This window comes from Haliotis cracherodii, unplaced genomic scaffold (assembly GCF_022045235.1).
Source record: "Haliotis cracherodii isolate W230 unplaced genomic scaffold, xgHalCrac1.p SCAF_9, whole genome shotgun sequence".
NCBI lineage: Eukaryota > Metazoa > Mollusca > Gastropoda > Lepetellida > Haliotidae > Haliotis > Haliotis cracherodii.
Window position 1 is genome coordinate 32,087,439 of NW_027266343.1, and position 27,900 is coordinate 32,115,338.

At 39.3% G+C, this 27,900-nt stretch overlaps 1 protein-coding gene across 2 annotated transcripts; it reads left to right on the top strand.

The window, feature by feature from the left end:
- LOC139453336 (eukaryotic translation initiation factor 4 gamma 3-like) lies at positions 1 to 25,974 on the top strand. Of its 2 annotated transcripts, XM_071235007.1 has the most exons (20): positions 1 to 96; positions 7,923 to 8,490; positions 13,871 to 14,080; positions 14,505 to 14,642; positions 16,102 to 16,161; positions 16,352 to 16,498; positions 16,761 to 16,837; positions 17,158 to 17,314; positions 17,877 to 17,981; positions 18,906 to 19,062; positions 19,525 to 19,667; positions 20,034 to 20,140; positions 20,605 to 20,785; positions 21,461 to 21,633; positions 22,196 to 22,400; positions 22,686 to 22,781; positions 23,020 to 23,160; positions 23,477 to 23,558; positions 23,823 to 23,969; positions 24,526 to 25,974. In XM_071235007.1, the coding sequence occupies exons 2-20, from the start codon at positions 7,966 to 7,968 to the stop codon at positions 24,699 to 24,701; spliced, it is 3,027 nt and encodes a 1,008-aa protein (XP_071091108.1). In that variant the 5' UTR covers positions 1 to 96; positions 7,923 to 7,965; the 3' UTR covers positions 24,702 to 25,974. The 2 variants fall into 2 exon arrangements, with proteins under 2 accessions (XP_071091108.1, XP_071091109.1); XM_071235008.1 differs by lacking the exons at positions 1 to 96; positions 7,923 to 8,490 and adding an exon at positions 9,940 to 10,237.
- Positions 25,975 to 27,900: the final 1,926 nt, after the last annotated feature.

The window sequence follows — 27,900 nt, forward strand, 5'->3', positions numbered from 1 at the left end:
ATCAAATCAAAAGCGAAAATAAGATTCTGAGACAGGGCCGAACAGATATCAAATCTTGTTATGCGACCTTCGTCTGGAAGATTTTGGATCAATGTGGTAAGAGTATAATGGCTTACAGACTGTTTTACTGAATCTACAAAGTAATGCACGTCTTTAAATGTAAATTGTTTGATAGGCATTACTTAGAAGTTGACGGATGACAAGATAGACACAATTTTATGGATAACAACTTCTTTAATACAGTGAAAAGCGACGTTTCGGTATAGATCCTTATACCGTTGTCAAGCCGTTTATAGGCTACCGTTTCATCCCACCCGCCTACTATGAACTCATCAAACAATAACCACTTATCCTGTTTATTGGCTTCATGGCCCCTATTGGCTTCCAGCTATGTGTTTTCTGTCCATCGTGTTGTGACAGCACCATCCCTTTGTTGTCAACACCTACCTATGTTATCCGACCCATGTTTGCTATTGTTGTTACTGTTAATCCTCCAACCTACTATATATATTCTGCACTATGCCAAGGCTCCAAAAATCTCTTAATAAAATACAACAATGGGCTGACAAATGCATGGGGCTTCTCCCTTAACTCAGAAAAAACAACAGGAATAGTATTCAAACATAAAAACATGAAACCCGCCTCCCCAATCCTCCAGCTAAACAATCAAACAATCAAATTTCAAAAACAAACCAAATTCTTAGGACTTATTTTCGATGAACATCTCACCTGGGATGCTCACATCCAAAACCTAACAACTAAATGCAGTAAAGACCTAAACACCCTAAGATGCCTCTAACTGGCTCTAACTGGGGAGCCTCCAAAGATACTCTCCTCTCTCTCTACATATCCCTAATTAGATCAAAACTAGACTACGGCTGCGCCATATGCAACACCCTAAACAACTCTCTATCTAAAAAAATTGACTCAATACAATATCAGGCTCTCAAACTAATTACACGCACCCAACATGGCACCTCCTACACCTCACTTCAGGCCTTAACAGGAGAAATGCCACTAAGTCTACGCAGGGAACAGCTAAGCTTAAATTTCTGGGCCGCGTCCCAATCAAACCCTCTCATCCAAAACTTAATAAACCAAAACAACAGCCCTAAAAACCAAGCTCTAGCTCGTAAACACCCCTTACTTACCCCAATATCCCAAAGAATAACAAACTACCTAAATGAACACCAAATGAAAAATCTTAAACAAAACTGCAAACAATCAAATATCTTCACCCCTAAACTTAAAATACCCAAAATAGACACAACACTAGCTAGCCAAATAAATAAACAAACCGACCCAAACATAGCTAAAACTACCACACTAGCATACATACACAAAAATTGGCCAAATTGGTGTCACATTTACACGGACGGATCCTCAGATCCGACCTCCAAACACACGGGTTTCGGAGTCAATACCACACAACCAACTAAAACCACACAATCCTTCCGACTCCCAAATAACCAATCAATATTCACGGCAGAACTAATGGGCATGGCCTCAGCCCTCCACAATCAAGAATCAAAAAACCACAAAAAAATCCTAATACTTACTGACTCCCTAAGTGGACTGCAAGCCCTACAAAACAAAAATACCAAAAACCGACCTAAATTAATAAATCAAATACTTAAAAGCTCCAACGACCTAACTAAGGCAGGCAAACAAATAACCTTCTTGTGGATACCCGCCCACGTAGGAATATACGGTAATGAAAACGCCGATAAAGCAGCTAAACTATCCCTCAAAATCCCAGAAATAAGCTTAAACTTACCCATCTCAAAATCAGAAATTAAAAGTGTAAACAAACAAAAAATCACCAAAAAATGGCATAACCTATATCTAAACTCAAATAGCCAAATCAAGAGAGTGCTCAGCAAACCACTAACCAAACCAAAAATTCTCCATCCATCAAAAAAAATTGACAGAGTAATCACTTAACTCCAAACAGGACACACCAACCTAAATAACCACCTAAAAAAATTAAAAAAACACACTACAGGTAACTGCCCACACTGCAAACAACCAGAAACCCCAGAACACGCACTCATCCACTGCACACACTACCTAACACATCGAACCGCATTACAAACCACCCTCAATCTAAACAAGGCTCTCACTCTAGAAGCAATACTAAACCCACAAAATAAACTAGAAAACTTCAAGGCCTTAGGCGTATTCTTAATCAAAACGGAACTAATAAAACGCATCTAAAACCATAATAACCTACCAAATCAAAATCACATAAACAAACAATCATCCACCATACCCAGCTCCCTTAGTTCTCCTCCCCAACCCCATCGGCATCTATTCCAAATCTCAAAATTCCCAAATTCTATATAAGCAACCCCTAAAGCCCCCTCTTGGGTTGCACAGACCACTCTCGCCCCTTTCGGAAACACATTAAATGGCCTGGCCGGGCCCGTGTGCGAAATACGCATCAGTCGGAAAGCGCACGTTAAATCTCCAAAGTAAGTAAGTAAGTAAGTACAAGGCTAGCTAAATACAATGTTTATTCCTATACAGGATATTTACCATCCCCAAACACACTCGCATGATAACCTCTATATATACAACAATTGGCCGGGACTAAAAATCAGTAAGTTCGTTATAAGCGTGTTTGTTATAAACATAGTTTACTGTATGTCTGGTTGTATTTCACAGTCAATATCTAGTCATCAGTGGGCGGATCACTTAATATCACTCTTGTTTGTTGAACCAGTCAATGTATTTCATGATGATTTGATTCCTTCTCCAGAAAGACCTACTGGAGAACTTAGTCAACCAATCACTATCAAGATGTTTTATTTTACATATATACCAAACGCTGCAAATAAGAAATCACCAGCACCAGATGGTGTGGCTGCTGAATATTTGACAGTTTCTAGGCATCTTACTAGGCTTACTGTACCTTATCTCATTCAACTTTTTCTCACACTTTTGATAATAGTACATTCTCAAGTTGCTGTGGTAAGAGTTATAATTAAATTTTGTCCTCTCTTACAGTCTGGATGTAAAATGACCCAACAACTATAGAAGTATTTCTCTCATAGACTAAACCTGTAAAGTATTTCCTTCAATTTTGAACAACTGTTTACAGAATTGGTGTGGAAGGCATAATATTATAATCGAATCACAAGCTGAAGGGAGATTACTCCACTAGTGACAATATGTTTTCATTGCAGGCAGTAGTCCAGAAATACATTGGTAAGAAATGAGGCGGATTTTACTGCCTCTTCATTGACTTTTAGCAGGCATTTGACACTTAAAGACATAATGTTTTCCTTATGTACCTGCTGTCATTGTGTGAAGTTGGTGTCATATCTTTGGATATAATCACATCAATGTCTAATAATTTATCTGCATGTGTTAGCAACTCTAAAGGTATGAGTGTTTTACTTGTAACATCAGCACCCATCAAGTATCTGTTTATGGTCCACAAATATTTGTTATATTTATAAATGTTATGTACGGTAATGGAAAGAGAAGATGGCCAAGGTATAACTGTTACATCTTCTATTAATGATGTGTGTCCTCTCATGTTTGTTGATGACGTAAGAGCAATGTCTGTGAACCATAGAGAAAGATAACTGGAGTGGAGAAGTTTTTGTGAAGGTATTGGCATGAACGTAGATCTGAATAAAAATAAGATTATTGTGTTTAGAAATGGTGGTCTCTTAAGGTCCAGCAATATCACAGCGGGGGACACAAGAAATGGGCTTCACACATTGTACCCATGTGGGGAATCGAACCCGGGCCTTCGTTGTGACGAGCGAACACTTTTACAACAAGGCTACCCGACCGCCCCCATAAGAAAAGTGGGTTTATGATGGCATACCTATAGAAACAGTATCTTTATATAAATACCGCGGACTTGTATTCACCCCTAAGTTAATCTGAAGTAAATCTCAGACTTGTATCACAAGCAAAGAAGATGATATATTTGTTTATGATTTCTAAAAGAACTTGGTAATATTAGTTTTCCAGATCTATTTTGAGATATTTGATTGTATGATAGCACCTATTCTATGTTACGGTTCTGAAATATGCGGTGCAACATATTATTATATTGTTGAATCTGTGTATATGTTAAATTTTGTTAAGCTTGTTGAGAGGTTGATATATATCTAATATTATGGTTCCAGGGGAATTTCGAAGAGTGTTTGACAATTTGTGTATACATATGACAGAGGCCATTAAGTATTGGTGTAGACCGTTACTTTCAGCAAACACTAGGCTACCAACACAATGTTATATTATGTTAAAATCTTTGAATGATGTAGGCCATAATATTTGAGCAACACAAATAGAAAATATTGTTTTAATTTGGATTTGGATTTGTCTGGATTAGTCAGAAAAAAATAATCCAAGCAGCCTTCATTGTACTTATTAAGCAAAGACTACATGATAATCTCTTTCAGTCAAGCCAAGCATCCTTACACACAAATGTTAAGTGGGTTTTTTATACATGTACAGGTAGTTAGTTTGAAACCCTTCCAAATATCCAAAAGTATTTCAGCATAGGTGACTGTCCTCAACATTTGAAAACATCCTTTTCTAGACTTAGATGTTGTAATTTCAAGATGTTTTGGTGGTTTTTTTTATTGATGTAATTTCAAGCTTGCTGTTGAGACCGGCAGATATGTACACACCATTTATGATGAGAGATATTGTATGTCATGCAAGCTTAAACACTAAGTTGCTGCTGAAGATGAATTGCACATCTCTGTCTGTGATTTCTAATTTGCTTTGAGGAATAAGTCCACTGTAAAATATTTTAGAAAATATCCTACAATCAATAATTATAAATTAATAATTGTCTGGCCCAGACTCGATTATTTACAGTCTGCCATCATATAGGTGGACTATTGCTAAGTGCGCCATAAACATGATAAACTAAAAACAAACAAACTGTTATGGTTCATTGATAGGGGGTCACAGTTGGCCCAGTTGTCTAAGGCGCCGTGATTCACTGTGCAGAGTTGTGTCCCTTGGGCACGCCAGAAACCTATAATTGTTGGTTCAAATCTTGGTTCGCCCCGATTATATTTCTGGGTTTGTCAGCACCATACCCATGCTCGTGGGTTTCACCGTAGTGGTTAACGTCTGAGACCTGCATCACTTTAGGCTTTCCTCCCACATTAAGCTGACACACCGTGATATAACTGGAATACTGTTAAGAGGGGCCTTAAACCCTACTCACTCACTCAATGATACCAGGTAGTCACCAGTGAGGTAGAGTAAAACAACATTGACTGCCAGGTTGGAAAATACATTTACAAATAGCCTATTTTTTATTTATAAAAAGTCTTCTTCTTGTTGCCATTCTAAAGTTTGATAGGGCAAAATTCAATAGTGCCCTGCGGCAAACTTGGGTTTTTTTAATCACCAACCATGAACTGAACTGTAAATATAATCAATGAAGAAATTGTCTTATTATATTTATTGCATGGGCCCAGCAAGGTAAATGATCTGTTCCTAATTTAATATCTTAAGATCTGACAAAGACTTTATTTGTACATGTGTGGACCCTACTCTCACTTGTAGCTAGGGTGTGGTCCATGGTTGTCAGGGAAGGGCTTGATGATGGGTGTAGGTCTGGGAGTAGAATGGATAGTATCAGAACCACCAATTACTATTATCATCAGTGTAGCAGATTTAATGTAGCGGGAAGTGTAGACAACTTAGAAAATATCTGAAATAGACAGAATCAGAATGATTTATTGTATATATGTGTAGCTTTTCAGAAAAAAATGAAAACTGGGTTAAACTTCAATACTGTTTCCTATCCAACATGTCTATATGGTACAAATATCCCAAGATCTGATGCACCAAAAGAGCTGTAAAAGTTAAATAATGTATATTTCATCAAAGTTTTATTAATCATATTTCTGTATTAATAAAGTAGTTTCTATGATCATACACAGGCCAGGGGTGTTTATTCATATTTCATAAAGAAGGGGTAATTGACATGCATGATTGAGGCCGCCTAGATCGTATCACCCAGAAATATGTTTTCAACTATAAAAAATAAACAAATCTTTAAACCTCAAAACCAATAACAATTAATGATTAAAAGCCCTCATACATGTAACCTGGATGATGAACTTGACCAGAAAGTAGGAAGTGAAGAGGTGGATTGTGGTCAGCAATCTCAAACACTGACCAGTGAACCATTGTTGCAGATTAAAGACACATCTTCCATCTTCTATCTCCTGAAATCTGTAATAGCTAAGGGATATTCTTGAAGAGTGGCTAGAACTGTCACACATGTGCACTGCACTTCCACAAAGGCTCTTTGTGAGCATAAGCTGTAGAAGGTTCCGAAAGGTTATTGCAAATCCGGGGACGTTCCATCTCCTACCACTGTACCCCTTCAGCAAAAAGCTGAGTACCTTCAGCACTTGTGTTCTGCAAGGAAGCTGAATGGATCATCACTATTAACTCAGTGATTGCCACAACACAACGTGATCAAAGATTTCCATGGTTGCAAGACTGCAAGGGTTGATTCGATCATACAGACTAGTGGACCAATCATTTCGATTCTTGGATCTGAACGTCATCCTACATTATTTATTTTCTGAAGCTTACATGCCATTTGCTGAGAAAGGTTTTGAGCATATCACACTTAAAACAGTCTTCCTTTTAGCGTTAGCTACGGCAACACACATCAATGAGATCCATGCTCTTGATGTCAACAAAGTTTGTTTCGAAAGACAACACTGTGGTAAAGTCTTTCTGGGACTATGATGGGACTTCAATGCAAAGAACCATCTCCCTGGACAGCCGGACTGGCTATTTAGCATTCTTCCTCTCTCTTCGATTTTGGGCCCTGCAATCTTGAAGACCTCTTGCTGTGCCCAGTGAGAGCCTTACTTCTATAGTAATGTTATATATATTTATACATAAATAGGCATTCAACAGCTATAAGATGTGCATGTGTGCACAGTCTGGACTTAAAGCATAAATAAAAAAATAAATATTTGGCTATCTTAGACGAGTACGGGAAACTAAACGCACCACCCCCAGTTCCGCATCAAATGTCACCTGCTTGAAAATTTCTGTGGTCACATTCATTCATCATGTTAAAAAAGAATAATAAATATTGAAAAACTTTATTAATTCTAGCGTAGATGCATGCATAAACATAAAATCTCACCCAAAATCATTCACAGCGGCCAGATGTCTCAGCCTGCAATGAAGGCTCTCTATAAAAGCGACTTGGGGAACAACTGATTCTGATTTAGTGTGGCAGAACCTGTTAGGCACTGCAATTTGCTGTGCAGTGTTGAGTCCTTTTGGTTCGCCAGAAGCCTTTGAGTGGGGCCCCAATTATGTTTCTTGGCTGGTCAACACCAAAGCTGTAAACATCATAATGTCCGGGTTTCCTCACACATTAAGCTGTAATGCCATGTATAAATGGAATAATGTTAAAAGCGGTGTTTAACCTCAGTCATTCTTTTGTCAAGGAATACCTCTTTGATATTTTTTGTTTCTATGTATATTTCTTTTGTATCTGAAAATATACCGAAGTGACAGTCACTTATGGTGTTTAACCATACTGAGTATAATATAAAATACCTAGAGGCTTAAAATGGCAAGTGTACCTTTCAGAAGGTATCCATGTGAACTTGCACAGCAATAGTGCGTGCAGTACAAGTTGACTTGTTCTGTTTTGCTGGTTTTGTGATAAGTTGGAATCCAGTTGATAAATGGGCACAGGTCATCTTTCAGCTTGACATGGGTGGTCACAAAGAGAGGGCAATATATGGTTCTATGACTTTATTAAATACATGAAGCTGATAAAAAAGTGATAAGTGTTTTCCATCATCATGGTCATGTCAAGAGAAAAGAATGAGTAAAAAATATCAAATGAATACCTTATTTTACACATTGATTTATGGGATTTTACATTTCAGAGGTCGAAGTGAGGGTTGTAATATGTGACAGCACCATTGCGTAATGGATAGAAGTAAGGAGATTCTTTCCTCTCAGTCGGTATCATCTAGACAACCAACAGAACTAAACCCTAGCTACGGACCACCAGCTGGAAAAGACCTAAACTATGGAGCACCAGCTGGACAAATCCCAAACTATGGAGCACAAGGTGGACAAATCCCAAACTATGGAGCACCAGGTGGACAAATCCCAAACTATGGAGCACTAGCTGGGCAAAACCCAAACTATGGAGCACTAGCTGGACAAAGCCCTGGTTATGGAACACCAGGTGGGCAAAACCTAAACTATGGAGCACTAGCTGGACAGAGCCCTGGTTATGGAGCACCAACTGAACAAAATGTTCGTCTTGGAGCACCAGCTGGACAAAACCCTGGGAAGGAATATACCAAATCTCTCACATCAAGTCGATCTGAGATGATGAGCCCCCATAACGATGATGTGGAAGAAGCATCTGATATGTTGCATTCACTGGCCATTTCAAGCAACACATTAAACTGTCAAGATCCTGAGCTGCAAAGTGTGAAACAGGTAGGTTTATTTGTTTGTTTGCATTTTGACAGTTTAAGAAATCCCTTTGTTTTGCATTACTTGAACCACAGTTTGTGTACAGAAAATAGAATTCAGCAGACTTCAGGAGCCGAATACATCTTCCAGAGGATAATTGTAACCAGTAGAAATGGATTTTGATAAAAGGACAACAAAAATATGGTGTTAAAAAGATTTCAGGGAGATGTCCTCCACCAATATGGATGGTTTTGATTCATTTGTTAGACCATCTTCCAGAGGCAAAAGAGTTAACTGACTTTAAAAGTCCAGTTTCCACCCTTGCCGAACTCGGCTGCAATAACTGGGCCCGATTGTAGCGCCACCAGTGGTTATGTCCCTTCTAAACCTCTCCTATGGACCCCACCATGATATTGCTGGAATATTGCTAAAGCAGTGTAAAAGCGTACTCACTCACTCACTCACTCACTCACTCTCCTATGGACCAATCAGAACCCACCTGTCATATCATTTGCATTTGTTTTAAACAAAATGGCGGCACCATGTCAAGACGATCTGATTGATAATCAAGATCTATAAAACAATAAAACGGGTCTTACATCACGAAGTGCATTACATCACGTGAGCACCTTGTTTAAAAACATGAAAAGTTATGGACATAATCTGTTGATGCCAAGTTGGCAGTACACATGCTTTACGAATCCTGTATTCTACTGAAATCTCCACAACAGTTTACGAACTGGATTTCGATTTTGTTGCGCAACTTTCATTGCACTAGGCATAGACTCGTTAGTCCAGCCATGTAACTCCATAATACCAGCCTGGTTCAGCAAGGGGGGAAACTTGACTATTATAGTCAGTTAACTCCCTTGCCTTCGGAAGATGTTGTTAGACATGTCATTATGCAAATGTATATACAGTTTTGATAATAGTCAAATTGGTTGCTTATAAAGACATCAAAAGTCAATCAAGTATGGTTTAAAGGTTGTCAATATCTGTCAATATTAAAGTCAAGGTGACGTGATAGGTCTAGTTGTGAACTGGTGTCTTATGATAGATTGGGATTTTGAAAAAAAATGTTTTTCAAGTTTCCATGGCAACGACTTTGACTTAAACTGAAAATGGTGGCATTCCTTGTTTCCGTAGCAGATCTTGAAAAACGTATGATATATCTTCACCAAACTTGGCACATAACGTCAACTCGCAGTATTGAATACATTTCCTTTCTTGTTGGCAAGTTCTGCATTGCTTGTGTGTATGTTCCTCCAAAAGTGGGGCGGTCGGGTAGCCTAGTGGTTAAAGCGTTCGCTCGTCACGCCGAAGACCCGGGTTTGATTCCCGACATGGGTAAAATGTGTGAAGCCCATTTGTGGTGTCCCCCACCGTGATATTGCTGGAATATTGCTAAAAGCGGCGTAAAACGATACTCACTTACTCACTCACTCCTCCAAAAGTGTCATGAACACGGTTGTCGCTTTCACTTACTAACTTCATGCAGAAACTTCAAGATCTCTCCAAACAGCATGAATGTGAACATGTCCTAGTAACTGGGGATTTCAACTGTGATCTGAGTGAAAAACTGAAACTTGAAGATTTCTTTAATGTTCGGAAAATGACTCAACTTATTCACTCTCCAACTGGTTGTTTACTGATCATTACCAGTGCTGTAGCATTCCAGACTCCAATCTACTACTCAGATCATCAGATGATTGGTGCTGTACTTCTCAGTACACCTCATGGTGACCCCTGCTCTCAATGATCCCTAAGTAAAGTAAGAATTCCCTTATTTCTCTGATTATTGTTTCAGTAATAACACAACTCATTACAAATTCAACAGTGTAACTGATCTTAAACCTACTCAACTGTATAAACACTACCTCCTATCCTGTATATATTCTTAACAACCATACTCTGTACTTCACTTGCTTGATAACAGTGTAAAACCTACATCGAAATGTCACTCCTAATTGTAATAAAGATGTTGTTCGTCCATATGTCTCAACCTTACTCATTACAAATACCATTACGTATTCTATCATAAACAGCAGATGACAAAACAACACCAGTAATAACTTTTGTAAGTGCTGCAATTAGGACATTTGCAAAAAGGTCCAGTGAACATAGATCACAGGGGCTAATGCATTGCACACAACAGGGCATGTCTTATTGGCAGGGATATGAGTATTTCATGCTTGTTTTTAATAAGTTTATTTCGTCCAATAACATCAAAATTAAAAGGCGACTATATTTGTTATGATTAAAGAGATCAAATTTACATGACTTACATTAGCTTTGGATCTTCGATGAAGGTGTGTGTGCATAAGATAGTATACATACAGTTAGTAGGCCATTAATGACTCCAGTAGGTCTGGGTCAATAATGCATTCTCGTAATTTGTATGTTAAACTAATCTTTTTAAGACATGAAGTAATACAAATAGTAACGGAATTGGATCGGATTCACTTTGTAGGAGGTCAGAATGACTTGTTGTGAGTGAGTGAGTGAGTTGGGTTTAATGCCGTTTTTAACCGTGGTCCAGTTATATCACGGTGTGTCAGCTTAATGTGGGAGGAAAGCCCAAAGTGATGGAGGTCTCAGGCATTAACCACTTCAGTGAAACCCACAGAATGGCTTTTGAAACATTTTTACATTCTATGGGCTATTGTCAGTGTTAACTATTCACAAAATATCTGGAATGACAGCCAGATTGGCAACTTAAATCTTTTCACATTTAGAAAATTGCCAGTCCAGATTTTGTTAGTTTAATCAGAGACCATATAATATATTATATGGTCTCTGGTTTAATGAATAAAATCTTTGCAAATGAGGATAAAGTCAGTTAAATGGTTAAATATCAACAAACCAGTTTGTCAGCCGCACATTGTTACACCGATCAGCGATATACAGGGATATAGCGATCAGCCAGTCTGTCTGTCCATCCGTCCGTCTGTGTGTCCGTAATCATTTCCTTTTCTGAGGCAGAGCTAGAAAACAGTTCAGTGTATTTGATAAAACTTTGCAAATTTATCAGTCACATACTGAAGTTGTGCCTTTTGCTATGTAGGAATTTTAGAATTTTTTATTTTTTATGTTTCCATGGCAACAAGTTGGACTTAGGTTCTATAAGAGTGGTGTTCATTTCCGGAGTGTAACTCAAAAGCCGTTAAATACTTTCCAACAAAACTTTGCATGACTACCAGGCACATGCTGAACTGGTGCCTTTTGCTATTTTGGGATTTGAACAAGTTTTTGTTTGTTACATTTCCATGTCAACAAGTTAGACTTAAGTTCTATAGGGTAAAGTTTGTTTCGGGAGCATAACTCAAAACCCATTCAAAACTTTCTAATAAAACTTTGTATGTCTATCAGACTCATGCTGAACTGCTGCCTTTTGCTATTTAGGAATTTTATACATTTTTATTTTTTACGTTTACATGGCAACAAGTTGGACTTAGGTTCTATAGGGTAGAGTTCGTTTCCGGAGCATAACTCAAAACCCATTCAAAACTTTCTAATAAAACTTTGTATGTCTATCAGACTCATGCTGAACTGGTGCCTTTTGCTATTTAGGAATTTTAAACATTTTTATGTTTTACGTTTACATGGCAACAAGTTAGACTTAAGTTCTGTAAGGGTGGTGTTCATTTCCGGAGTGTAACTCAAAAACCGTTAAATACTTTCCAACAAAACTTTGCATGACTACCAGGCACATGCTGAACTGGTGCCTGTTGCTATTTTGGGATTTTAACAAGTTTTTGTTTGTTACATTTCCATGTCAACAAGTTGGACTTAGGTTCTATAGGGTAGAGTTCGTTTCCGGAGCATCACTTAAAACCCAATCAAAACTTTCTTACAAAACTTTGCATGTCTACCAGGCACATACTGAACTGGTACCTTTTGCTATTTAGGAATTTTATACATTTTTATTTTTAAGTTTCCATGGCAACACAATGGACTTAGGTTCCAAACTCTTCTCTTTTTTACAATTTCCATGACAAGTTCCAAGTTGAAAAGTTAGGGTTTGTTTAGATTTAATTATGTCATAAATTCTGCAGCATGGGCGGGGGATATGTTTATTTTAGAATTTCAAATGCAGCTATTTTGACATTGGTTACGAGAAATGTTGGGTCAGTTACCTGGTTTGGGACCATAACGTGTTAAAATGGGCAGGGGATGTAGATGACTTCATGGACTATACGCTTGTTTAGTTATTGTTTCTTGTAGTTTGTCATATGTTGGCATAAAAAAAACCCACAGAAACACACTTATTTTACTTTCCATTTCATATGGATGCGACCATGGTGGATCTTTTGTGGGTAAACAATGTATTCTTCTTCAAGAACATTCAACTCTTGACTCATTACATACAGAATTGCACATTTACTTGTGGTTACTTTACAGACAGCTGCCGGGGGGACATGTCATCTTTCTGATGACTCTTGTTAAACACTGCTATTGAATCAGATTTGGAATTTGTGTCTTGGTGAGATTTATCAATATTTAATTAAATTGAATCATTTCATTGAGAAGATGTGTGTAATGTCTCAGGATGATACCTACAGAACAGACATTTCCATTTGACCACAAATTGATATGAATGGATATCTTATTATCCTCCGCCCAACAAAGTTGGCGGGGTATATAGAAACGGGCTCCCTCCATCTGTCCGTCTGTCACGTTTCGTTTCCGGAGCATAACTCAGAAACCGTTCAATATTTCATGAAACTTTGCAGGTCTGTCAAGTATATGCTGAACTGGTGCCTTTTGCTCTGAAGAAATTTTTGAAATTTTTATTTTTTACGTTTCCATGGCAACAAGATGGACTTAGGTTCTTTGAGGGTAGGGTTCGTTTCTGGAGCATAACTCGTAAACCGTTCAATATTTTTTCATCAAACTTTGCAGGTTTGTCAGGTACATGCTGAACTGGTGCCTTTTGTTATTTAGAAATTTTAGAATTTTGGCAACAAGATGGACTTAGGTTCCAAACTCTTCATTTTTTTACAATTTCCATGACAAGTTCCAAGTTAAAAGGTTAGGGTTTGTTTAGATTTAATTATGTCATAAATTCTGCAGCAGGGGCGGGGGATATAGCCAGGTTAGTGGCAAACTCTTGTATGTTATACATTATTACCAAAGTCATCAGATATTTTGTTCTGTATTTTCTGGTATTTCTTGCATTAAGATAGTTCATAAGTTGGATAAAACTCAGCCTTTTCCCCCGCTCGCAGTTTTTTGTTTTCAACCAAATCAGTTTCCAAACAGTGAGATGTTCTTTCTAAAACTTGACATTTGATGGTCAGATGGTCATATAATGTTTGGTGCAAATTCAAATCAAAGTGCCTCTGATGCCAGGCAGTTTGTTATTGTTGCTAGCCACCCAACATGATGACATTTATATTTTCAGATTGGTAGTGGAGGCGGCAGCGGAGGTGGTGGTGGTGGGGGAGGCTCCATGAGCAAGCGAGGCAGCCAGCAACGTAACCATAGCGACGTACGGGGCACCAAGAACGTTTCCAACCAACTGGACATTAAGCTCCATCACTCAGAAAATGCCTGGAAACCTGGCAATCAGAAGACAGATGACAAGGAGAAGACGGATGAATCCAAGACCACGGTATGTGATTCCATTGTACTGGGCTGGGATGACTCTGAAGAAACAGGGTTAAATATATATCATGTTATCCGTAATAAGTGGGGGTGATAATGTTCTTCAGGGATTTGAAGGTTGATACATCTTTTTGAAATTAAGCATGACTGTCATCAGATCCTTGTCACAGCTCTAGTGCTAACAGCGCTTCAGATGCGTATTTGCCGAATATATTCACATTATATAATTAATTTTTAGCTGCTTCTGTGCAAATAAACATGGAGCCCAAGGCTAAATTTTCCGTAAAAGATGCTATGCTTGAGCAGCCTCTGTTCAGTGAACAAAACATTGCCATATTCAATGCTTGTTTGCATGATCTATCTGATCTATCAGACTGCCTATCAGTAACCTTGTCATTTTCACATGAACACGTGTATGCTTTGTTTTTCAGGATTTGTACCGCAAAGTGCGAAGTATATTGAACAAGTTGACCCCTCAGAAGTTCCGGACATTGATGAAACAAGTTCAGGGCCTGGTTATTGACACTGAGGACAGACTGAAGGGGGTAACAGATATTATATTTGAAATGGTGAGACATTTGTCCATCAGCACTGGTCTGATTGCAAGGTAGCATCTGCGTGCAGGTGTCAGTTCACAGGGGGATCTTAGTACTCCAAGCTTTCCTTCCTCCCATGTTCAGTTTGTGTACTTTGTGTAACTAAGATAATGTTGAATGCCGTGTTCAATCCAAGCCACTTGCTTATGGTTTTACTTTTACGCAAGTGTAAAGAAGCCACAGAACGTTTAAAGAAGTAGGTTGGTAAGTTTGTTGTTTTACCCCGCACTCAGCAATATTCCGGCTATTTGACAGCGGTCTGTAAATTATCAAGTCTGGACCAGACAATCAAGTGATTGACATAATGAGCATCGATCCACGCAATTGGATGGATGGTTGGATGGTTTGTTGTTTAACGCCGCAATCAGCAATATTCCAACTCTATGACAACGGTCTGTAAATAATCAAGTCAGGACCAGACAATCCAGTGATTAATTTCATGAGCATCGATCCACGCAATTGGATGGATGGTTGGATGGTTTGTTGTTTAACGCCGCACTCAGCAATATTCCGGCTATATGACAGCGGTCTGTAAATAATCAAGTCTGGACCAGACAATCCAGTGATTGACATAATGTATCAACCAAGTTAGCGAGCCTGACCACCCGATCCCATTAGTTGCCTTTTACGACAAGCATAGTTGCCTTTTTCGGCAAGCATGGGTTGCTGAAGACCTATTCTACCCCAGATCTTCACAGGTCGAACAGTGAATGGAGAGCAGGAGACTTTGTCCCCCAATTATTAGTGTCTGAACATTATCATTAACATTATCAAATCTTCTATACCTCTGCAACATCAATTATGTGTCTTGTATTTTGACAAGTATTTAAATCAAGATCAACATGAGCCATGCTCTTCATAAGCGAAGATAGAAGTGGTGTTGATGGATGTCACGAAGGCGGAGTATGAGTAATCCTTGGATGGGTGACCACCAGGGAAGTCCTACTCCGCTGTTACCTGGCATGTCATCATTGATGTGTTACATACGGTTAGTGTCCTTGCTTGATTACCTCAGCTCCCTTGGGATTCCTTTGTGGGAGAAAAGGCTCCCTGCATCCCAAGATTGTTGTGAGAGCTGACACTAATGATTGAGTAGGTATGTTTCCTGTTGTCTTCCTGGTGTACCTCACTACCCAACCCACATGGAAGCCATCAGGATTCCAGGTCCCCAGGAAGCTAGGGTGGTCTTTAGAGGGGGTTTAAGGAAATGGGTGTTCATGTTCTGGGACTTCGTTGATGACAAGTCAACACACCCTGTCGGCGTTAATCGCTGCTGGTATGTCTTGAATATTGCTGAGTGTCTCTCACGGTCACATGTGTACTTGTGTTTTAAATGCACTGTTTTCTCAGGAAAAAGGGTTTTCTGTCCCCCTTATTGGCTACTTTGATATTACTAAAGATTTAAGACATGCACTTGTTTTCTCTATTTCAGGCTATTAGTGAGCCTGCCTTCAGTGTGGTTCATGCAAACATGTGCAGATATTTATTAACGGTAAGTACCACGTTCTTGTTCATCATGAAATGCATACCAGAAGAAATACTACTTCTACCTACTAAATGTATTGTTTTGAAAATGATAAAATTTTCAAAGAACTGGTTAATAAAAGTGTCATTGTATTTCTCAGGAATGATTTCCTGTCACTTTTACAGAGGAAGTTAATGTGTGCATAATTTCATTCCAGCTTAAAGTGCCCTCCAACAGCAAACAAGGGGAAACAGTAAGTTTCCGTGTGATGTTATTAACAAGATGTCAACGGGAATTCGAAAAAGTTAATGACGCCCAAGTTGATCTCTACCGGAGGAAGAAGGCTATAGAAGAAGCTGACCCGGTACTTACTTTGTTTCGGGTTTATGCGGAAGTGGTCATACAGATTGAGACATCTGGTATCTGTTGAAGTTTCTTAACTTCCTGTTCAAAGGAACACATTCAATTTTCAACATCATTTGGTGTGTGCCAAAATATGTTCATAGAAGTAGCGTTAACATTTTATTTAATTTCAAGTGAGAAATTTAAAAAGTTCAAATTAATAAATTGTAAATTGATATTTCTTGAAAGTTTAAATCTACATTGGATGATGTTATGTACAACAGGCAAACAAGAAGGAGTTGAAGGAAGAACTGGTGATTGCTGCCACCACTGCAAGGTGGAGATCTATAGGGAACATAAGGTAAGACAGGAACTTTGTCCCACATGGTGCTGCAACACATATATCACATCTTGTGGGCTTCAATAAATCTGCTACACTGCATGTCAAGTAGCCTAGGCCACCATTAATCACATAGCTGTAATATACTGTAGACCAGAAGAATGTAACAAATACTGATTTTTACTTTTGGAAAGATGGCAGCTGGGGTTGACACAAACTGCACTAAAAGCTCACAGCGCATTGCATATGATGCTGGAATAAAGTATGGAGGTTTTGTCTCATGATGAAAGTGGTAACCAATGTATGAAATGATCTAATGACCTTTCTTTTTTGTTTTTCAGATTTATAGGCGAGTTATTCAAGTTGAAAATGTTGACAAAAAATATTATGCATGACTGTGTGTTCAAGTTGTTACAATCTAGAGATGAGGAGAACCTGGAATGTCTGTGTCATCTTCTTTCCACCATCGGGAAGGAACTCGAGTCAGACAAAGCCAAGGTAACCAAGGGAACCATGTATGGGGGTTGGGGGAACTCTAAAACATGAGAGCTGCATTGCAGTATTGATGATAATGGCTGGGGCCCAAGGATATGTCTCCCATTTGAGTCATTTAAGCTCACGCTCACACAAAACACATTGAATAGGTCTTCAGCAAGCAATGCTTGCCGTAAAAGGCGACCACGCTTGTCGTAAGAGGCGACTAATGTGATCGGGTGGTCAGGCTCGCTGACTTGGTTGATGCATGTCATCGATCCCAAATGCGTTGATCAATGCTCATGATGTTAATCACTGGATTGTCTGGTCCAGACTCGATTATTTATAGACTGCCGTCTTATAGCTGGAACATTGCTGAGTGCGGCGTTAAACAATAATCTACCTTTGTAAATTCTGATGTGATTTTTATATTTGTTGTAGACATCTGATAAGCACTCCTTTGTTTCCGGAACCATCACTAAATCAATCGGGTTAGCAACTCAACACTCTCAATTATTTTTATCAAGCAAGTAACAAAAACAGATACATGTCAACATCTTTTTATGGTTGTGATGTTGTTTTCCAGCCAAGAATGGACCAGTATTTCCAACAGATGAAGAAGATAGCTGCTGAGAAGAAAGTGTCCTCAAGATGCCGATTCATGCTGCAGGATGTTGTAGAACTACGAGATGTGAGTGTTTTAGTCTGGGGAAGCAATTACATGTGGTCAGGTAGCCTTGTGGTTAAGGTGTTCAATTGTCATGCTGGAAACCCATGGGGATTCCAGGTTAGAATTGGTCCCTAGCAACCTATGCTGGTTGTGAGAGGCGACTTAGTGGTTTGGGCGGTCAGACTTTGTTGATAGTGCCTTACTGTACTGCGACAACATGGATCTTTGCAGTCAATATCAATTACTAGATTATCTGGTACAAACTTGAGTGTTTACAGGGATATTGCCGGATTCAATGTAAAGTAACAAAAACTTTATCTTGATCTCAAACTTTTTGTCAGAAGAGACTACGATGATTAATTCCCATCTTAAGATACACGTGGATTTCATGAATTCCTCGTTTCTGATGGTTTCTTTTCTGACAAAATCGTACATACATCAGCTTTAAGAGGCAAGTAAAGTGAAAAAAATGATTGGAGTTTAATGAATCAATTTTTGAATATACATTTTATAGGCAATAATCCCATCCCAATTAACAATCGGTTCTAGCATGTTTATTGCTGACATCCTGTTTCTTCAGTATTGTTACTTTGGTGACATCAGGTGTGGATGCTGTAATCAAATGGATGAGCAGCATAATGTATAACAAAATCAGAGGCAGATTGGGCAATGGTCATCAAGATCATTGCAATCAAAGGACTCCTCAAACACAGGAAACATTTTAATTTGTTTGTTTGGGGTTAGAATTTTGTCAGTTGGTGTGTTTTTTTATTGTTTTATGCTTTTTCCGTTTTTCAAATTTATCTTTGGTCAAGCATTTGTAAATTAAGTATTAAAATCTGCAAAGGTTTTTAGTTGACTTTGTTTGCCCTTTAGACCACTCACTGATGATATCACGTAGGCTAATGGTACACTTGTGTTCTGACCATTCCTTCCCTGCTTCAGAACAACTGGAAGCCCAGGCGAGGAGATGACAACCCCAAAACCATCGACCAGATCCACAAGGACGCCAAGCGAGAAGCTGTGGAACAGAACATGTTGGCAGCATTGCACATGGCAAATCAGCAACCACAGCGGCATCATCAACCAAGACACAATAAGCGTAATTACATCTTGAGCAATCCTTGGTCAAAAACCGATAGCAGAAAACATGAGAATAAGTAATGAACAAAGGGAATCAGATTTGATTTATTGATACTTAGTTTCAAACACTGTCCAATAATGTTATTGCTTCAGTTTTTGCGAGCTTAGATATATTGTAATGTATAGTCCTCAAATGTTGCTTTGACCAACTGCATGGTTTAGTGGACAGAGTATCAGCCCAGAGAGCTGAAGGTCGTGGTTTGGTCCCCAGCAACTTCACTTCAAAAGACATTAAAAGATGGTGCTTGTTGTAACCATGCCTGGTGCTCACGAGGGGGTAAAACTTGATCAGTACACTGGGGTGTCCATGTTAACTGCAGTATCGTGTCTCAATGGGCTAGCACTATAAAACCAGCATTTGTCCAAAATAGAAAGTGCAGTAATCTTAACGCAGCATTAAGCCCCACTTTACCTGTTGCAGGTACCCGAGGCCGACCAGGACAGGGCGGTGGAGGCAGCGGCGGCAGTGGTGGCAACATGGAGGAGGTTTGGAACACAGTCAGCAGCAAGGCCATTAGGAACATCGACAGAAACATTGATGTCTCCAAACTCAGGATAGAAAAGGTTAGTGGCTTTGTCTTTTGGATCAGGTTGTGTGACCTTGTAGTAAAACATCACATCATTCACTTGCCGGATATTAAGGGCAGGTGGCCAATGGTTTGCCTGTTCAGGCTTGATCACTGCAGTCAACAGTGATACCGATAATATATTGAAATGGAAAGTTGTGATCAAAGTTTTGTCAGAACAGACTACATGATGATTAATTCCCATCTTAAGATTCATGTGGATTTCATGAATTCCTCGTTTCTGATAGTCTGTTTCATGACAAATGTGTTTTGGTCTGGTTGATAATCTGAAGGAACGACTGGTTAACATACCACCTTGTGTATGTAATAGAGAATATATAGCAAGTAAATTGACTCTATGCAGAATGCTGATGAAAACATCCAACTGGATCCAGCCAGGCGTTTTGGCGGCTGGGGTAGAGGTAGAAGAGCTTCAAGGGAGGATGACAAGCCAACTGCTCCTGGAAACAGGTGAGAAGAAAATAATACTATGAAATATTGCAACTATCTAACTTTTGTAGTCAGACTAAGTGATGATTAATTCCCTTCTGAAATTTGATGTGGATTTCATGAATTCCTCATTTGTGATAGTCTGTATACGAACATTTAGGATATCATCCTCATGTGCGAACTAACCTTCTTGTCAATGTTGGTCATCAGAATGCAGTCAATTATTTGTTTCATGGCATAGATCAATGTATGATTTCCAACTGCTTTAGTTCTAGGGAATAAAACATTGTCCTCATGGCATGTTTTAACTATGTTTGGAGTACTTCGGCTGAAGCTCAACATGAGTTCTCCTAGTGTTTTCATGAGACCTCAATTGCCTGTATCAAACTTTGCTGCAACATAGAACACCATTGTGTGTTTGAATAGTCATGAATCACCAGAACAAGTACCTGGTTGGTGTTCATGAGGTAGTTCCATTGTTGCAGGAGTATAGTGAGTGGCCGGGCAACCCCTCCATCAAGAAATGCAAGTAGAGAGGGAAGTCGAACACGGTCGTCACAGGAGGTGGAGAGACCAGCACCATCTATGAAGGAACTGACGGAGGATGAGATGGAAAAGAAGACCTACTCAATAGTAGATGAATATTTGCATATGCAGGATCGAAAGGTCAGCATGTTATCTGATTATTATGAAACTTGGTCAGGACCTCTAAGGATATGTAAGACCGCCTTCGTGGCTCTTGTGGTAGAGCGTCCGCCCGGAGAGGAGAAGGTCCGGGGTTCGATCCCCGGCCGCGTCATACCAAAAGATGTTAAAAGATGGTACTTGTTGTTACCCTGTCAGGCGCTCGGCATTAAGGGGCTAAAACAAGGACTGGTCGGCTCGGAGTCAGTATATTGTGTCTGAGTGGGGTATTCATGTTAAACTGCTGCATGGTATCTCAGTGGGCTAGCACTATAAATCGGCATCAGTCCGGACTAGTACAAGCAGCCACACACACACACATGCATGCATATCACTATGTAAGTGCAATAATCTTGGACGCGATGTTAAACCCACTTTCACTTCACCTCACCTCACCTCACCTCTACAGATATGTTATAAATGATCTTACATTGCTCTTTCCATTTGGCACAACAACAAGTGAAAAAAATGATTGGAGTTTAATGAATCAATTTAAATGAATTTTTGGCACAACAACAAACACTAGTTGCATCTCATTGAAATTTCTGGTCAAAAGAAAGAGGCTTATTGGAAAACTATTTGACCAAATGATTCTTTTATAACTATTTATTGTGCTTCCGACTCTTGGCTAACATTACAATTACAGTGTTTTTTCAGGAGGCTATCCAGTGTGTACAGGAGTTGAACTCGCCCAAAACCATCCATTTCTTTGTGTATTTTGCAATTAACCATGTGCTAGAGAGGTCAAAGCAAGCTCGCCAACAGACAGGGCACCTGCTTCATGATTTGATCAACCAGAAAATCATCTCTGTCGACACCTACTTACTAGGGTGAGTGTTCTGAACCAAGCCAGATTACCATTTTTTTAAATTCTTGGAGCATAGATACATATGTACAAGTATGTTATTAGATGTAAATTGTTAAATTCAACAACTGAGCAGTTGTCAACCCACTGTAGATACAAAATGAAATCACAATCAGTTCTCAAAACTGATATAATTATTATAGAAACGGGCTCCATCCGTCCGTCCTTTTTCCGTCCGTCCGTCTGTCACGTTTGGTTTCCGGAGCATAACTCATAAACCTTTCAATATTTTTTCATGGAAATTTGCAGGTCTGTCAAGTACATGCTGAACTGGTGCCTTTTGCTATTTAGAAATTTTAGAAATTTTAATTTTTTACGTTTCCATGGCAACAAGATGGACTTAGGTCCCAAACTCTTCCTTTTTTTTTACAATTTCCATGACAAGTTCCACCTCGGTTAAAAAAGGTTAGGGTTTGTTTAGATTTAATTATGTCATAAATTCTGCAGCAGGGGCTATAGCCACATTAGTGGCAAACTCTTGTTATGTATTAGCATGTTCCTTTGCATGTTGATGTAACCTGTTTCAGATTGGCGGAGATTCTTCTGTCAGCTGAGGACATGGAGATTGACATCCCCAAGATTTGGCAGTATCTGGGTGAGCTGATCGGACCCATGATCCAAGATGGCAGTGTTCCACTTAGCTTCCTCAACAAGGCCTGTGAGCCATTGAAGGCGTCCGGCAAGGCGGGCAACCTCATGGCAGAGATCTTGCACGATGCCAGTCAGAGACTTGTAAGTTGCTTCAAGCAGTTGTATATTTATGAATTTGGCTTTACATTTGGTTGAGTAAATTGGAATATGTGTAGAACGGGTCCAGATTGATTATTTCTCTGAATTGTCCCACCTTGAGTCCGAAAGAACCTTTCATAAGCTTGGAATCCTTGGCACTTTCAAGTAAAACAAATTGTAAATTTTCGTGTAAAAAAAACTGGTGTGTATGTTTCTGAATGTGATCGAGTTATGATGATGTGCAGAGTGATGAGTTACTGTTGTAGCTTATATTAAATTCAATTTCAGGGACACAAGATCGTCACACATTTATGGCAAACCAACTGCATGGACTGGAGTTTCTTTGTGCCTCAGGATAAAATCCAGCAGTTTTTGAAAGAAAAGGTAAAATACTTGATCCAGAAAACCAACACTGACCATGAGTGACCTTCATTTCATGTATTTGGATTTATGATGCTGATAACTCCCATCTTTATATCAATGCAAAATCTGTGGAATATAATAATATGGAATGCTAATTTTCCATGACACTACTTTGAAACGTTTGAAGCAGAAATATTTGAGTGAGGCTGCAATAAAGGGACATAATCCAGTAGTCAAGTGTTTACCCCCCTTGTTCCAGAGCCTGGAGTTCACCGTGGGCCCAGACTCGCCACCCAGCACACCTACCAGTAAAGTGTCCATAGAATGGATCAAACAGAACCTTGCAGAGCTCTTGCTCAAGCCCAAATGTGATAATGAACAGATATTTGACTGGATTGAGGTAAGGAGGATTTGTTTCAGGCTCTGTCGCCCACTTCCGGTTTGTGTAGATGTCATGAATTGTTGCAATGTGTGAAGGAGGCCATTGTGGACTTTTACAGAGAGACAAATAGTGTTTAATTGAATAAATATGCCTGCTTGGACAGTCAATTTGCCTGAGCCTCAAGCCCTTGTTCCTGCATATCTGATCACAAAGTTTTCAGTGATATTGAGCTGAGTAAAGCATTTTCTTTTAACAAAGGTTTCAATGTTAATGTACCTACTGCCTCAGATGTCTTTTTGTGTCATCTTTCTGAATCACATTATTATTTTACCAGGCCAATGTCCCTGATGAGACTACCAAAGAAAATAGATTTATCAGGGCCTTAATGACTACCGTCTGCTCCAGTGCAATATTAGGTGAGTATCCTTGAAACATCCTTAACCAATTCAAATCAAATATTAACAAGTTCTTGTAACGTGTATAGGCATCTAAAAGGTTTCGGTTCCTTGTATAAATTTTTAAAGGCTACCAAATAATTGCGAGCTTTTGACAGGTATAAATGTTATCACACCCTGATTAATGCCCATGTTAATCACTCATTTTCCTCGTCCGTCAGCACTCTCATATTACATACAACCATAGTCATTGAGTCTTAATACACTTTCCCATAAACTTTTCAGGTACTGGCAACATGGCAAAAGTTGACCAAGAACCTATAAAGAAGTGGCGATCCCTCCTGCAGAAGTACCTGGATCACCAGCCTGTATTTGAGTTGCAGGCTCTGTATGCTGTGCAGGCGCTCGTCCACTCACTGGAATATCCATCAGGTATGTTCAAGTCAATACTGTATGGACGTCAACTTCTGACCCATAACAAGGCATGACCTTGGTCGCAATATGATGTTAAGCTAAAACATGGAAAAGGTAGAATTTTTATTAAATTAACAATGCATTTTCAATTATTTTTTTCTTCTCATAACCTTAAGTTGTTATCCATAAATTATCTCTACTTTGTCATCTTCTAATTAATGCGGGGTGGTCGGGTAGCCTGGTGGTTAAAGCGTTCGCTCGTCACACCGAAGATCCGGGTTCCATTCCCGACATTGGTACAATGTGTGAAGCCCATTTGTAGTGTCCCCTGCCATGATATTGCTGGAATATTGCTGAAAGCGGCGTAAAACCAAACTCACTCACTCATTAATGCCTATCAAACAATTCTCATGACATTTGCTCAAATAATATACCTGTAATATCTTCTATGGGCATGACCACAGCATCTGGTTTACATATAGCATTGTGAACCAGGACTTGAATGGTGAGTGTAATTATTGCCCAAGCATTAGAGTGAACACCTGCATACATTTGTTACTGCTCCATGTTTCAGGTGTCCTGCGGACATTCTTTGATGCACTTTATGATGAGGAAATCATCTCAGAAGATGCATTTAATCAATGGGAAACAAGTAAAGAAGAGCAGGAAGGGAAGGGAGTTGCGCTCAAGCAAGTTGTTCATTTCTTTGCGTGGCTACGCGAAGGGGAGGAAGAGGAGGCTGACAGCTGAGAATAGGCTTATCATTAGGACAAACTTGGATCACAAACTGCAATATGAAATTACAAATATGATTGTCATTGCTGTTTAAATGTGTGCACCAGAGGATGAAAGAAATGATTAATTTATGAGTTTGCTGTATAAATGTGCTTTCTACTTGTTGGAGAAAACAAAGGATCTTCTAACAGCCATATATAACCATGGATGTGTTGGTTTTTTTTTGTTGCCATGGTCTTCGTTGATGCAGATGTTTGTTAATGCATATATCAATTATGTGCATTTAAAAAATTGCCTACACGGCTGTGCATTTGTATGTATGTCGAGGGAGATGTTGACAAGCCAAGGAACGAGGGAGTCCGAAGAATATTTAGAATACCTTGTTGATCTACTGTGAGATGCTAGGCTTGTTTGAGAATGGATATGTAACACTTTAACCCGAAGCCCTGCAAGGGAATTTCAGATGTTTCTTTTTTTTTCTTGGTGAATTCTCTTGATCATGTTTTGTTTTTTGATAATCATTCATAAATTATAAACATATATCCATATTATATATAAACTGCATAATTTCATAAGCAAAGTTGTGTTGGTTGAACTGTATGAATGACCGATATAAACTATCTTGTGGAAGACGAGCCACGAAAGAAAAGAATATGAAATGTGCATTCTCTAAAGACTGTAGACAGTGAGCCTGATGAGTCGGGTTGTGTCCATCAACTTTGGATAATACAAACACTTCGAAGCCAGGACTTCGTGAACTACAGGTTATGAAACTTCCCAGCTCAACCAACTAAATGCCTCTCAAAACTATGATGGTGGGACCCATTTGAAGAAGTATTTACTATGGCTACAGCAGACAAGGATCGTACTTCGTAGGGCTAAAACCTGCCTCTTTATTTTGCATGAGAAACTTGTACAGTTTGTCACCATTACTGATGCCTGTTCTACCCTTCAAAACCAAGAATTTTGAGATTTGGAATAGTCGCCGATGGGGTTGGGGAGGAGAACTAAGGGAGCTGGGTATGGTGGATGTTTATTTGATTTTGATTTGGTAGGTTATTGTGTTTTTTGATGCGTTTTATTAGTTCCGTTTTGATTAAGAATACGCCTAAGGCCTTGAAGTTTTCTAGTTTATTTTGTGGGTTTATTATTGCTTCTAGAGTGAGAGCCTTGTTTAGATTGAGGGTGGTTTGTAATGCGGTTTGATGTGTTAGGTAGTGTGTGCAGTGGATGAGTGCGTGTTCTGGGGTTTCTGGTTGTTTGCAGTGTGGGCAGTTACCTGTAGTGTGTTTTTTAAATTTTTTTAGGTGGTTATTTAGGTTGGTGTGTCCTGTTTGGAGTTTAGTGATTACTCAATCGATTTTTTTTGATGGATGGAGAATTTTTGGTTTGGTAAGTGGTTTGCTGAGCACTTTTTTGATTTGGCTATTTGAGTTTAGATATAGGTTATGCCATTTTTTTGTCATTTTTTGTTTGTTCACACTTTTAATTTCTGATTTTTAGATGGGTAAGTTTAAGCTTATTTCTGGGATTTTGAGGTATAGTTTAGCTGCTTTATCGGCGTTTTCATTACCGTATATTCCTACGTGGGCGGGTATCCACAAGAAGGTTATTTGTTTGCCTGTCTTAGTTAGGTCGTTGGAGCTTTTAAGTATTTGATTTATTAATTTAGGTCGGATTTTGGTATTTTTGTTTTGGAGGGCTTGCAGTCCACTTAAGTGTGTTGACACCGAGCCGTATAAGTAGTTGAAATGTTCGCTAGTAGTTGTGTGCAGGACTCTTGAACCGCTCCTGGCTTCTGATTGGTAGGTTTCTGTGATTACGTCACTTCCGGTTTCTGCCCTGCGCAGGTCACGTAACCTGATGACGTCACCGGAGGTCACGTGACCTGCGCAGGGCATTGTGGGTCATGCGTGACGCCACGATGACATCGCTTCCGGTTGGGAGCCGTGCCAATTTACACTTGTCAGAGGGAGGCACAAAATATGTAATCTAGATTACCAGTTGCCATTTTCGTGGAAGCCTCGGTGGCTGAGTGGGACTCATGATATATGTTGCATTCTTATAGTTTAATTTAAAGAGGGGACACGGGTGGCCAAGTCGTCTTAGGTGCCACGATTCGATGTGCAGAGTTATGTCCTTTGGACACGCCAGAAACTTATGATTGTGGGTTCGAATCCCGGTTCACCCTAATTATGTTTCTAGGTTTGTTAGCACCATACCCGTGCTGGTGGGTTTCACCGAAGTGGTAAACGTCTGAGACCTGCATCACTTAGGGCTTTCCTCCCACATTAAACTGACATGCCGTGATATAAATGGAATACTGTTAAAACCGGCGTTAAACCCAACTCACTCACTCACTCATTTATCATCTTTCAGTTGTAGAGAAAGTCTTGATGAAGACGGAGCATGTACTGGATGGGAAGACTATCGTGTAAGGGAGCATTACAAGGAAACAACCTATGACAAAACTGAGAGGAATGACAAATTGACGAAGGTTTGGGGTTTAGAGTTGGTGGAAGCAAGACTATTAATGGCTTTTGAAATAACCTGAAAGCTGTGTTAAAAAGTGGAAAGGATTTAGTGCCATCTGTGATGGTCAGAGCAGCATTGTATTTGAAGGTTCTAAGCGCGACATTAAGTCTGCTGTGGAGGAGCTAAGTGATTTAAAAATGACCATATCTAATATCACATGCAGCATACCGTATTTCAAGTGTAATATACAGTATGCCACGTGCAGTAATATACAGTGGACCGCGAGCAGTAATATACAGTATGCCACGTGCAGTAAATATAGAATACTAAACGAGCTCCCGTGTAATACCAATTTTATGAAACGAGTGAATAGTTCTGGTATCTGACGAGCGAAAGCGAGTCCGATACCACAACTATTCACGAGTTTCATAAAATTGGTTTTACACGGGAGCGAGTTTAGTATTTTATTTATTACTGGCCATTTATAACGTTTTTAGAATTATACTGCTGAGAGTGAATAGGCTGACACCTACACGATCCACGGCATAATCCAACTGAATTAACACAGTAATACTTCAAATACGTCAAAAGTTGAAACGTATGAATTTAATTCCATCCAACGGTCCACCTTTAGAATTCAGGCGTCCGTTCGACAAAAAGATCGTAGCGTTAAGGTTATCGCAACTCATATACTTTAACTTAGACCAACGACTGCCGTTGCGCTACCGTACGATCGCCT

Excerpts from the sequence above, each read along its gene's own strand:
- LOC139453336 (XM_071235007.1), top strand. The coding sequence starts at position 7,966 with ATGGATAGAAGTAAGGAGATTCTTTCCTCTCAGTCGGTATCATCTAGA. Across the intron at positions 14,081-14,504 it reads CGGATGAATCCAAGACCACG|GATTTGTACCGCAAAGTGCG; the intron begins GTATGTGATTCC and ends TTTGTTTTTCAG. Across the intron at positions 23,559-23,822 it reads CTGCTCCAGTGCAATATTAG|GTACTGGCAACATGGCAAAA; the intron begins GTGAGTATCCTT and ends TAAACTTTTCAG.